The sequence below is a fragment of the Antechinus flavipes genome, chromosome 3 (assembly GCF_016432865.1).
Source record: "Antechinus flavipes isolate AdamAnt ecotype Samford, QLD, Australia chromosome 3, AdamAnt_v2, whole genome shotgun sequence".
NCBI classification, from domain to species: Eukaryota; Metazoa; Chordata; class Mammalia; order Dasyuromorphia; family Dasyuridae; genus Antechinus; species Antechinus flavipes.
In genome coordinates, this window is record NC_067400.1 from 565,361,538 (window position 1) to 565,374,948 (window position 13,411).

The 13,411-nt window shown below is 46.4% G+C and overlaps 1 protein-coding gene and 1 long non-coding RNA gene across 3 annotated transcripts in view; one reads left to right on the top strand and one right to left on the bottom strand.

Moving 5' to 3' along the window:
* Positions 1-13,411, top strand: part of MACF1 (microtubule actin crosslinking factor 1) — a 401,373-nt gene that overhangs the window by 23,971 nt on the left and 363,991 nt on the right. Inside the window, exon 1 of one of the 2 annotated variants that reach the window (XM_051987752.1) lies at positions 12,273-12,616. The exons of the other annotated variant lie outside the window; for it this stretch is intronic. Within the exon in view, the coding sequence (XP_051843712.1) occupies positions 12,523-12,616 (94 nt within the window). The 5' untranslated portion in view covers positions 12,273-12,522. Of the gene's footprint in view, positions 1-12,272; positions 12,617-13,411 lie in introns of those variants that run through there. 2 annotated transcript variants of the gene reach the window in all.
* On the bottom strand, positions 264-5,401 carry LOC127555458 (uncharacterized). Its single transcript, XR_007952218.1, has 2 exons — positions 4,974-5,401; positions 264-4,609 (listed from the first exon to the last, which is right to left on the bottom strand). It is a non-coding gene; the product is annotated as an uncharacterized LOC127555458 (long non-coding RNA).

Here is a 13,411-nt window from a genome sequence, read left to right on the forward strand (position 1 = left end):
ACTTAGATCCTCCTTGACTCTCCAGGGCGGGTTTTTTACCCACTGCTACCCCAGTATTACTTTTAAATGAATGAATGTGGGAGGGATAGTACATGAATAACTTAAAAAATAATAAAAATAAAATAATAATTAATTAAAAATAAATGAATAAATAAATAAAAATGAATGGGGGGGGGGAAGTATTACTAAGCATCTGCGATGTGCTAAGTCACATAGCAGCTAGGTGGCGCAGTGGATACCGCACCAAACCTGGAGCTGGGAAGACATCTTTCAATGTAATACAAATCTGAAAAGATGGGGTAGAGAGGAGAAAGATGTTTGGAGCATGGTGGAAAAGCCAAAGAAATCCTAAATGAGAAGTCCAAAATGAGTATATCTGGGTGGGAAATGAGGAAAAGAGAGTCAGTGTTGGGGATACAAATCTAAAAGTGAAACACACAAATGGATAGTTATATCTATCTGTCTGTCTGTCTTACTGTCTATCTAAATGAACCCTACAAGCCTTCCTTTCAATTTATTTAGTAGACCCATGAACTCATGAGTATGGGTATTCTCTCCACTTTGGTGGATTGTAGCATATTTGCAACTTTCCATCCTGTCTGCTTCTTGTCTTCTTTCCTTCCATATATTTTCCATAGAAAATCAACCCCTACTATATTGGAAACTTTCCAATTCCATATATATATAGAGTGTGTGTGTGTGTTTGTGTACACACCAGACATACACATATAATACTACCATATTTCAGGCTATCAGTCTATTGTCCTATGAACTTGATAAATGACTAGGCCTCTTCCTTTTTTTGATCATAGGTGTCATTAATGATAATTTTAGGTCATTATTGGCAATATACTGTGGTCTTTTTACATATACCATGTGCCTTTCTAGAGCTTCTTTGTCAAGATAATTTAAAACAAAAGAATTTATTAAAAACAAGATATGTAGTGTTTGTCCTCAAGGAGCATATACTCTAAGGGGAGACAGGACTTATAGGGGATTGATGATAGGAAAGAGGTATTTTGGCCTGGGAAGACCCAGAAATACTCAGGGAAGTCATGGAGGAGTTGATCAACATTTTGTTTTTTTATTTTATTATTATTGGGCAATTGGGATTAAGTGACTTGCCCGGGGTCACACAGCTAGGAAGTATTAAGTGTTTGAGGTCGTATTTGAATTCAAGTCTTCCTGACTTCAGGGCTGGTACTCTATCCCCTGCGGCCCCTTGATCAACATTTTTCCAATAGCAATGGAAATACTGAGTTCATTAATCAGTTGTGAAGTTCTATTTTTTATCTATTTCATTTCTATAATATCTATTGCATTACTTCCTCTTTATTCACCATTATGATTCTAATAGCAAAACTTTTCTGTTCTCTGCTTATACTGTGGCACTAGCCTGCTAACTGGTCTCCTTTCCTCCAAAGTCTTCCTCTTCCAATTTTTTTTTTTTTTGCTTTTCTTTTTAAATTTTTTTATTTATATATTTTATTTTTTAGGTTAGCCATATATTCGTTTTTATTTAAAATTTAAAAAAATACATCCTTTTTGCATATTTCCATATGTCGTGTTGGGAGAGAAAAATCAAAACAAAAAGGAAAAATAGTATGCTTCAATCTTCATTCAATTTCCATTTCTCCTCCAATTCTTCCATCACACCATTGCTAGCATAATCTTTCTCCCTCCCTCTGCTCAAAAACATTGGTGACATCTCATAGGCTGCTGAATAAACTCCAGGTATTTTTCCCCGACACATAGGCCTTTCAAAACTCCGCGCTCCTCCGAACCTGACTCTATCCCCCACTTCCATGTTGGTGCTCAGGCTATTATTTCTCACGTCCAAAGTGCCCTCCTTCCCCATCCTCCACCTGCGGAGTTGCTGCCTTCTCCAGGAAGCTTTCCCTGATCTCTCCGAATGATAAACAAAGGCCTGACGCGTAACTTTCCGGGTCGGGGCTAGGAGTGGCCGAGGGAGCAGAGAAAGGTATAAAACACGGCTCTGGGGTCCCCGAGGCCATTCGGGAGAGGAGCTGGACACTTTGTACTTAGTCTCGGGCACGGAATTCGTTAGTGACACGGGCGCTGCTCGCTGGACCTGGGGACAAACGGGCCTTAGAGCTTCTGGCCCGGTGCCTGTGGGCTGCACACCAGCTGACCAGCTCGGGGCGCTTTAGTGCAAATCTGGGTCGGGAAAAAGGACGGCCAGCAGAGGTCAGAGCGGGCCGGAGGGAGCCTCGCCAATCCGCCCTTTTGGGAGCTCTCTGTGGGAATGTGACCCGCCTCGGTGCGGCTGGCGGAGGAATCTGGTTGCTTGCGTTTTACCGTGCGTTTCCTGGCATCCTCCGGCAGGGAGCAGAAGACAGCGCAGGGACGCGCGGGCAGACTGGCCAGTGAATCAGGGTCTGGATCCGAGCCGATTTGGGAGGGGGGAGGGGCAACGCTTCATTCCCTGGAAGTAAATGCCGGCTACTGTGGAAGCGGGGCGGCTCTCGTTTCCTATTGGGCATGAGGGCAGGGCAGAGATTGAGCTGCCAGCACAGAGCCCGGCGGGGGTGGAGCCTGGGGCTGCCTCCGGCCTCCGTTCAAAGGCTCCTCCCCTCCGCTGGGTAAACCTTCCTGCGGACGCCGCTGGGGACCGTCTCCGGCTGCGCCGCCTTAGTTAGCGACGGTCGTCTTCCCTGTGCGTCCCGACGGGACCGTCTCCTGCCTTCTTGACGACCTGTCACAATAAAGAACAGGACCCAGCTTCTGGGGACTGGGTCTGCTTGTTGCTGGAAGTTGGAGAGGGGTTTTTCAGTCCCCTTAGGAGAGGCAGAATTAAGTACGCTCCTCCCCTTTCTCCTATTCCATTGGATGCTGAACACAGAGAATCGGAACTGGGCGGGACATTCGGGCGTAGAAGTCAGAGCTGGGAGGGGCCTTGGAACAGAGAAATCAGAGGGGGGGGGAGAGGGAGGAAGGGAAGTTAGATTAGTGCATAAAAGTCAGATCTGGGAGGGCCCTTAGAACACAGAATGTGGGAGCTAGGAGGGCCTTAGAACCCCAGAGGTCAGAGCTGGGAGGGAGCTTAGAACCCCAGAGGTCAGAGCTGGGAGGGCTCTTAGAACCCAGGAGGTCAGAGCTGGGAGGGTCCTTAGAACTCCAGAGGTCAGAGCTGGGAGGGAGCTTAGAACCCCAGAGGTCAGAGCTGGGAGGGCTCTTAGAACCCAGGAGGTCAGAGCTGGGAGGGTCCTTAGAACCCCAGAGGTCAGAGCTGGGAGGGAGCTTAGAACCCAGGAGGTCAGAGCTGGGAGGGCCCTTAGAACCCAGGAGGTCAGAGCTGGGAGGGCCCTTAGAACCCAGGAGGTCAGAGCTGGGAGGGCCCTTAGAACATGGGATGTCAGGGCTGGGAGGGACATTAACGCATAAACTATCAGAGCCAGAAGGGCCATATAAGGATAGGGAATGTCAGAGTTGGGAGGAACTTTAGAACATAGAGCATCAGAACTGGGAAGAACCTTAGTACATAGACTTGTCAGAGCTAGAAAGGCTCTGAGAATACAAACTATCAAAGCTGGGAGAGACATTAGAACATGGATTGTTAAAGGGGGAGAGGTATTAAAACACAGAATGCTGGAGCTGGTAAGCCCTTAGAATTCATTTTGGAATGTTTGACTTGGAAGAGAACTTGGAATCTAGAATGTCCATGCTGGAAAGGACCTTGGAACATAGAATATCATGAGTGAAAGGGAGCTTAGATTATAACATTACAAATCCAAAGGAGCCTTAAAGATGATTTAGACTAACTGCTTCATTTTACAAATGAAAAAACAGTGGTCAAACAAGATATGGTAGGAGACCGCCTGGTGCAGTCACAGGGGCCCTGGGTTCAAACCCACACGTTATGTTTAGACTGGCTTTGTGACTTTGGCTCTCTTGACTTCTCTCTAAAATGAAAGGCTTGGCCTAGATGACCTCAAAGGGACTTTCCAACTCTGGACCTGTGATCTCATGGGCACAGAGCTTGTGCAAACTGAGTGGGCTAAATAGTCTCTGTAGTCCCATGGCTTACATGGCTTTAGGTTGCACAATCAGTAAAAAGTGGAGGTAGCAGCTGAACCCAGATCTTCTCTTTTTCCTACTATCTCATTTTGAAAATAGCTGATGATCTTTCAGATTTCTATTCAGGTCAGACGCCCCCAGAAAGTACTCAGGCATTTGTCTTTTGGCCGTGGGAGGAATCTTTACTTTTCATGCTTTTCTGATGGGGGTGGGAAAAAGCAGCAAAAAAAAGCAGCAAGAAGCCTTGCCTCATGGGAAGTTGTTGGGTTCATTCATGCATTCAACCAATTTTTGAGGTATTTAATTCATCAACATTAATTAAGCACCCATTGAATGCCCAGTCCTATCCATGGCTTTTACTACCTATGTGACTTTAAATGAGAAAATAATAAATAAATTAAATGAAAGAAAAATAAATATGACTTAGGCCCTGTTCTGAAAGAGCCTATCATTTATTAAGTTTTGTGCCCAAAATGCCTTGGTTCCTGCTTTGTTTACGAGGGTACCAGTAGGAAGATTATACATTGTCGTCTGGGTGAGGGATTCTGCAAATGTTTAACAGCCACCTTTCCTGGAAAAAAAAAAAAGTAGGGCAAGAGCACTTTTAAGCTTAATTTTCATCATTAACATCTTCCCTTTTGCTTTCTTTTCTTTATTTCCTCATTGCTTTCTTAAGTCTAGGAGATCAACAAAACAATAAATCAAATCCTGATTTGGAGTATTTGCTAATTTCCAAGATGTAAGTGCTTATATTAAAATTTTAACTATTAGACTAATCAGATTGGCTTCAGCACACTCCAAGAGTGGGAAATGGTTTGGGGGATTCCAGTGGATGGACTGGAGTTCAATCCTGAACCAGGTTCTAGGAAAGTTTGAGTCAAAGCCAAGTGAAACCTCTGGCAAACAGCTGATTCCTCACGACTCAGTATCTTTACCTGAAAAATAAGATCATTGCCACGTAGCCTGCTTCCCAAATAAGGCTCTCTGAAAGCAATGTTTGCCGACTGATTACAATGCAGTAGCCGCTCCTCCCTTGGCATCAGCTGACTGTCCTTCCTGCCAGTGATTCAGGGACCACTCCCAGGCCAGACTCAGACAAGACAGAAGCCACGCAGCTGGTTTCATTTCCGAAAATTTGATTCCTTCTGAATATTTTCCAAGCACAAGAGTGTTTTGTCTGTTCTGCCTCACTTGTACAGAACCACGTGGTCCATTTTTAGATTCCCTGGGCTCTTGTATTAAGGCTCTAGTGATATAATCTAGGAGGAATGACTAAAGCAAATAAGATTTTGCAGTCTTTCCCGATTGAAGGCGATAACAGAATAGAAGGAATGAATATGCAAAACATGGCCATCATTCATTAACCCCCGAATATTCAGAACAGGATGATCCCTAAATTGGAATGGGAAGGCCTGGTTTTGAATCTCTGCTCTGCCACTTATCTGAGATCATCCCTGTGATTTTGAGCAAGTGAGTCAACTTCTCTGGGCTTCTGTGAAATGAAGGGGCTAAATCTAGCCTTTCCTGGTTTTATAAATTCAAGGAGCTAAGGATTTTTTTTTTTTTTTACATTTTAAAATAAAGTTTAATTGTATTTCAAAAAAAAAGAAAAAGAAATGAAGGGACTAGAGTCCGAAGACCTCCAACGTCTCCTCCTAGCTCTAAGGTCACCCAGGTAATATAGCAACAGGGCCAAGACTTAAAGCCAAGCATTCTGAGTCCAAATTTAGTGCTTATTTCCATTGGCTCACACTGCCTCTTTGTACTATCCACCTCACTAAGTTCTCCAGGGGAAAGTGCTTCCAAACCATCCAGTATTATGGAAATGTACCCATTTATCAGCAGCTGCAGCCAGATTCTCTCCTTTGACTTTTAGGTAATAACTATGAATTACTAAGAGGCTTGGAAAGAAATCACAAAAGGACCTGAAACTTCCCAACAGTAATACATAATGACTCTAGCTCAGACCACCTACTGGGCCATTTATGAAGACTTTCTCTCCCTACAGGCCTGAGAGGTGGGTAAGGATTATTTTCTCCCTTTAAGGATCAGCCCTGAGCACACCAAGTTTGAGTAAACAGGCTTTAAGCCAGGTCTTGTGACTCCAAAGCTACTGCAATTTTTTTTTCCTCCAGACAGGCTGACTCTCTGCCCTCTACCTCCTCCATATTGTGCTCCTTCCTGAGCCCTCAGGGCAATAGAATCTGGGTTGATCCCTGGTTACCTAGGGTTCCCTTAGGTTCCTGCTGTTAAAATCAGCAAGTATTCAAGTACCTGTAACTAGGTGGGAGGTGGGGGGTGGCTGAAGTGGGGGAAAAAAGGCTTGACTGGTTGCTGTAACAACTCAAATGGCTGAGTAGGCATTTTGAGGGTTGTCATGGAAATAGAAATTGCTGGGTGGCCTTGATCTAGTTTCTCTGGACTACTCTGATGGGGGAGTACAACCCTCTGGACACTGGAAGAAAGCATTAGAGCAGTCAGAAAACCTTTGGGCTAGTCTTTGCTCTGTCTGAGCCAAGGCTCCAGGGCAAGGATGATCACATCTAAGGTTGTAAATTTAAGGCTGGAGGGGGTTTGGATCTTAGACGCCATCTAGTCCAAAAGCCCGCTTCCTCTTTTTACAGATGGGGAAACCAACTCCCAGGGAAGAGAAGTTTAGTAAGAACTTAATATGTTTCAGTTTGTAGCTGACAAAAGTGGGCCGTTCATATTATCGAGAATAAGGAACAAGTGATGGGCAAATCCACTGCTGATATTCATGTACCCCTGAGATATTCAGAAAGTGACTGTCAGGAAGGATGCCGGTGGTCTGTATAGATCCCTATGGAAAGGTTGTAGGGACTCCTTGAAAAGAATTCCATGGGATGGCAAGGCACTGTGGATGAAGAGCTAGCACTGGTTGAATCACAGACCCCAGGAAACATGCAAAGCAAGAGTCCCCTTGGCTTTCCTTACCAGTCACCCAGCAGACACAGATACTGCGTTGTGAGTTCAGTACCTCATATCTACAAGAAGTCGGTTCCTCATTCCCTGAGGATCTATTTGGTACAGAACCTGTTCTGGGTCCTTGAGAGACCCCTCTGGAAAGAGCAGGATTGAATCAGACGATCCTCCAGACCTCGGCATTTAGCTGTGTGACTTTGGGGGGGGACTCATTTATCCTCTTTAGGTCTTGTTTTCCTCATATCTAAAGTAAGGACTTAGGTTAGCCGGCTGCAGCGATCCCTTCCAGCTCTAGACTTTTGAAGGATGACCCATAAACAAGACATGGCGCTTGCTTTCCAGAAGTTTTCAGTTATCTGGCATAACAACAAGTATGGTATTACAAGGCAGCCTGTGATGTACCAGAACCATAAAAGAGATACATACAAAGTGGATGGATAGTGCCAAGGAGGGACCATTCACTTCCATTGGGGAATCCAAAAGTTTCTTAGAGGAGATTCTATTTGAATTGAAGAGTGAGTAAGAGATAGTAGTGGGACAGTAAAGAGAAAGGTAGAAGTGAAGGCATAGACTAGGCAACGGATGGGAGATAGGGATTTTGGTTTGGCTGGAGGCTAGAGGAGTAGTGAGCTGCTAAGGCTAGAAAAGTAGGTTAGGGCCACATCGTGGTGGGGCTTGAATGCCAGGCTTACAGATTTAGAATTGGAAGAGAAAGTAGAAGTCACTGACTCCTTCTTCCTCATTTTATAAATAAGACTATAGAGTCCCATAGACGTTCCTTCAGTTGCCCAAGTTCATACGGGCAGAAAGTTCCAGATTTCATTCCAGGTACCCTGATTCCAAATTCTGTTCCCTTTCTACCATAACATGCTAAAAAAACAAAAAAACCAACAAACAAAAAAACAAAGGGATAGTATAGTTCATATCTACGATGTTAATCTTCTTTCTATGGATTCTGGCCTTACAAGGCGCGAAGCTGGACTCATGCTCAGAATATGGTGCTAGGATAGATGTTCAGGAGCTCATATCTTCCCAAAACCAAACTCCCCAAACCACAAGCATGTAGCCAAAAAGAATGGTTCTTTCTCCCTGTCTTACCTCTTTTCCTCCACTAGATGCCCTTCACACTACATTTCTCTTTTCCTGCCCATCCCTGGTCTTCTCTGAAACTGCCTGCTGTTGGTATGGCACTCCCATCCTGAGAGGAAGCAAGAGAAAAATCACAGGCTGAAAAGAGAATCTCAACTTGTTTCCTGGTGATGGCCACAAATCAAGGGCATTTCCTGAAAAGTTTCAAAAGAGACCTTCATTCTCTTATTTCTTCCCTTCTAAACCTTCCTCTTCCTTCCCCTTCAGTTGTCCTGCTCTTCCATCCCCAAGTGATTTTCTGTTTAAAAAAGGGAACATCAGCAAAACAAGTGAACTTAACTCTTTTCCTCTGTCACTAGAATAATGCATTAGCTTCCCAGTCTCCAGGGAGCCCCATAGGGCAAATGTAGCCAAGTGACACTTGAGGCTGAGGTAAGTCTGAGCTCTGTCACCTTATTTTGGTAAGTTTGCTGTCCATCTTTCCTCTGGAGGAAACAATCTGGCTATTCGTTCACTTCTGCCATGGGTCTTCCTCTTTGAGTGACTTCTGTACAAAGCCAATCTGACCCTGGCTAAGGGGCTTCAGCCAAATATTTAGCTCAGAAAACAAGGTAGTGATGATGGTAGGTGGAATGTTTAGAGTCTTTTTTCCCTAAAGATTAGCATTTATGAAAATGGAGAAGCAAGTGTGTTCAGGTCTGTGGGGGTAGGGGCGGTACTGTATAGATATTGTAGTCTTCCACTTCTCAGCTCAATGGTATGCCAAGCCTTTAGAAGAACACAGATGACTCAGCAGTAACAGATATTGTCAAGGTTCCCAGATATATCCTTCCTATTTCCATCACTGTTTACAAGAAGAGCATTCAAGCTGCCTCGTACCTGGCATTTTCTACCCAAAATGGTTGGGCTTCTCCTCCTGCCATTATTTCTTTTCCCATTCCTATTTATATCTCTGAAGTTCTCTGGATTCAGCTTATTTGAACTCGTGAATAGCTATGGAATCAGCTAATGAAATATTACATTTGCATCCCACTGCCTACTTTACAAAGGCAGGGAACATTTCCTGAGATGCGTGAGGAAGAGTATTGTTATCCCCATTCTACAGATGAAAATCTCCAGGACAGGGAATTGACATATCTAAAGTGGTTTGGCGAGTAAGTGGGAGAACAGGGATAAAGGACTGTTTTTATTATTATTATTATTTTGCTGAGGCAATTGGGTTAAGTGACTTGCCCAGGGTCACACAATTGGGACATGTTAAGTGTCCGAGGACATTGAACTCAGGTCCTCCTAACTTCAGGACTGGTGCTCTATCCACTGTACTGCCTAACTGCTATTTTATTGTATTTATTTGTAATTGCAAATGTAAGCTGCTATTGTAGAAAAAGCCATAAAACCTGAGTTCAGATCCTGCCCCAGATGTTCATTAGCTCCATGACCTTGGATATGTAATTTTGCTCACTTTTCCTCTTCATAAAGTCAGGAAGGCCTTTGAGGTCCTTTTCAGCTCTGGCTCTATGAGCTCAGTCCAACATTCATTCCATTGGCACCACACCATGTCTCTTACATGCTGTTGTTTTAGTTGATAGAAGACTCACATTTGCCAAAGCTCTTTTTCACTCATCACATTTTCCCTTTCCTCTCTCAGGTGCCTCATTATGAGGCGTCACTTTTTGACATTGCTTGAAACCTGGGCCTATTCAGCAAAAACATGTTAGAACAAAGAGTGGGACCAATGCGTTTAATTAGGCTTAGTGGGGTAACTACCCCACCCTGTCGGTGAAGATGCTGTGTGCAAGAAGCACCAGCCTGCACCTGTCTCTGACAAGCACTTTTGGAAAGGTGACATAAGGCTGTGGAAAGAACTGCTCAGGAGAGACTGGGATTCAGATCTTCCCTCCAACTTAATTGTTGTGTGAGGTGTTTACCTTCTTGCTCAACTAGTGGCTTTCTCATCTGCACAGTATGGTTCTTAGCCGTAGTTTTTACCTCAACAAGGTTGTTGGGAGGATTGAATGATGTATTAAGGCAAGAGCTTGGCACATTTTAGAGTGCTCTATAGATGTCAGCTGTTAATTCTTGTGGAGCATCTGTGGATCTTATTGGCAGGAGTTCCTTACAGTGATGCTGATTACCCATTTATGTCTATCCTATGTGACTTTTCCATATTCTCCCATTCATTTGCCTTATTGAAGTTCACCTCTCTTGACATTGTGAGGTTGTCTGTAGATTTAATAGGCTGGACATTGTTACCAGTCAACCTTTATGTTTGATTATTATGGTATTATTCCATTATCATTATAGCATCATTTTAGTCCTGGCTATAAATTTTGTTGAGAGCAATGATCAGGAATTGACCTTGGTTGCCTCTAAAACAGTATCCTTGATCTTAGTAGAGCAGAACCTACTTTGATTTCTGGGCTGGTAGAAAAGAAGGTTGGGTACCCAATTAGACTATTCAGTGTCCCATTAATGTCTTATGCCATTATTGCTAATGTACTTTCACTACAAGACCAACAAGTTCTACATTCTCTACCCACAAGCACTGTACTGAAAATCAGGTTAAGAGCTTTCATCCATGAGGCTGGGGAGAACTAACCACAAAACAGGGCAGCCATGGGTAAAAAGCCTTGTCTCTACTTGTTTCTTACCATTTCTCATGAATAGCTCTTGGTGCTAGCTTAGTACTTAAAAAACAAAACAAAACAAAACAAAAAGCTATAATTAAAAAAATGGAAAATCAGCTGCTTTGAGGGGAGGATCCATCCCACAGTGCCCTATCCCTAAACAAAATCCTCTGCCTTTTTGTTTGTCGGGCTAGTTTTTTTCCCCTCTGGTGACCAAGGAATGAGATGTCTTCCTTCTCTTGTAAATCTCCTTCAGTGCTGTGCTAGTCTCCAGAGCCTCTTTCTTTGTTCCATGCAATTGGAGTTGAGTTCTCAGGTTCCCACATTTCTCCATTCCCATTCAGCTTCTGTTCAGATTGTTGTCACATTTTAACAACTCTGCTGGGGTTTTCACCTCCAGATTTATGTCCTTCCTCCTTTGTGTTCCTCATTCTCATTCCCCTGTCCACTGACTCACTAGTCCAGTCAAAATTCTGGTTTATTCTTCCCTCTCTTGTAATTTCTTTAAGATTTTGGCTTCCCATACTTGGTCCTAAACCCAAGCCAGGCCGTCTCCTAAACCCCGGCTCCTGGTTCTCTTCAGTATCTGCTTTATTTATTTATTTATTTTTTTAAAGAAAGACTTTGTCTTTTCCTTTTTGAATTTTACCAGTTCAGTGTTTATTCCTTATTCTGGCTTCAGTGTTGCAGATACTCTGGTTCTGAAAGTCCTTGCCCTTATCTGGACCTTAGTATCCTTTGGTCTGAGCTTTTTCCTGAATTGGGTGGTCTCCTTCCTTTCTTCCCTTTTTCTCCCTTGTCTCAAGGCTCTGGTGGCCTGGTTCTCTCCTCCAATTACTTCTTTGTCCCTGTGATGGGCAGTTTGTAATTCAATGGTTCTACCTTACTGATCTTAAATTCTAATTTTTATTCTTTTTGTCTTTGGGGCTCCTACTCTTCGAGGTTCTATGACCTTGACTTTGGCCCAAGGACAGTTCAGATCTCAGCTCTTGACATTTTTCTATTTCTCCCAGTTGGAGGGGGTCTTCTTCTGTTTGGGGCTGGCTTTCTGTTCCTTTAGTCTAAAACTGGAGTCCCTTCATTTTGGGTGGAGGTCCATCCCCTCTGTCCTTTGCTCATTTGGGGTGCTGATGGTTCCCCCCTTCTCAGTGAATTCAGTTCGGGGCTAAGGGTGTTCTATCTCCTCTCTCAGGTTGGATGTGGGGTCCCTTCTGTCCTTTGCCCTGTTCTCCCTGGGGACCCCAGGGAGTGTCAGTATCAGGGAGGAGGGAGGGAGAGAGCGAGGGAGAGAGCGAGTGTCTCGCGAGGCCGCCAGGGGGCGCCCCCGCGTCGGTGGGTCCCAGGCTGAGCTGGGGGCGGGGCTCGTGCTCGCGCTCGCGCCGGGGCAGGGCCGGGCTGGGACTGAGGGCGGAGAAGTGGGCGGGGGCCGGGCCGGGCCGCTCCTGACAGGAGGAGCCGCTGCCGCCGCCGCCGCCGCCGCCTGTGCCTCGGCTGAGCCCAGCTAGCACCGCTGCTCCAGCTTGGGGCGCACTGAGGGAGGAGGAGGAGAAGAAGGAGGAGGAGCCGAAGCCGGAGCCGGAGCCGAAGCCGGAGCCGGAGCCGGAGCCGGAGCCGGAGCGGAGCCGGAGCAGGGAGGCGGAAGCTTGAGGCAGCCCCGCGGGAGTCCGAAGCGAGCGAGAGAGCGCGGAGCCGTGAGGCCAGCCCGGGAGGAGGCCCCCGCCCCGCCGCCGCCGCCTCCTCCTCGGGGAGACCGTACAAAGAGCCGGCCGGGCCCGGGGCCACCGCCGGAGTGTCCGAGCCCCGCGGGGCCGGGATACTCGCAGCCATGGCCGGCTACGTGCCGGGCCAGCAGCCGGTCAACCGGAGCCAGGAGAAGGAGTTCGTGCAGGCGTACGAGGATGTGCTGGAGCGCTACAAAGGTACCAGCCCGACCCGGCCCGGCCCGGCGCGGGACAGCCCCTCCCCCCCGGCCCTCGGAGGGACGGCCGAGGAGCCCAGAGGCTGCCCGCGGGGCATGATGGGGTTAAGGCCTTGAAGACCAGACCCTGAGTGGCCTGGTTCGCTCCCGGCAGCCCTGAAAGGGGTTAAAGCTGAAGGGGGAGAGACCTCGAGGGTGGCCTGGGGATGCGGTGAAGGCCTTCTTCAGGAGGCTTGGGGCTCAAGATGGGGCTAAGGCGCTGAAGGGGACCCTTTGGGGAACAAGACCCATCCAGTGCAGGCTAGGGTGAGGGTCCAAGGGAAGACTCTAAGGTGCCTTAACTCCTAGGAGGAGTCTAACCCACTCAGCAGGGGGTAGGAGGAGTGGGTTGGTCTGAAGATTCAGAGACCTAAAGAGGTTTGGCTCCCGGGAGGAGTCCGACCTTTGGGTAGTCTCACTCAATGCAGGGGAGGAGGGGTGGGATCTGAAGGAAGCTCCTTCACCACCCTAGCCTCTTGGAGTAGTTCCGATCCACTCAGTGCAGGGGAGGGGAGAAGGTGGAGGAATCCGAAGGGAGGTTCTAAGGTGGCTTGGCCCACTGCAGGAAAGGGAGCTAAGCTGCATAAGAGAGACCCTTTGAGGAGACTCATTCAGTGTGGGGGGGGGAGGGGGAAGGGTCCCAGGGGAGATCCTTCAGCTCCTTAGCCTCTTGGAGTTATCCACTCACTGCAGGTGAAGGGGGTTAAAGTCTCTTGATTTACTGCAGGTGATAGGACTAAGATACTGAAGGGACCCA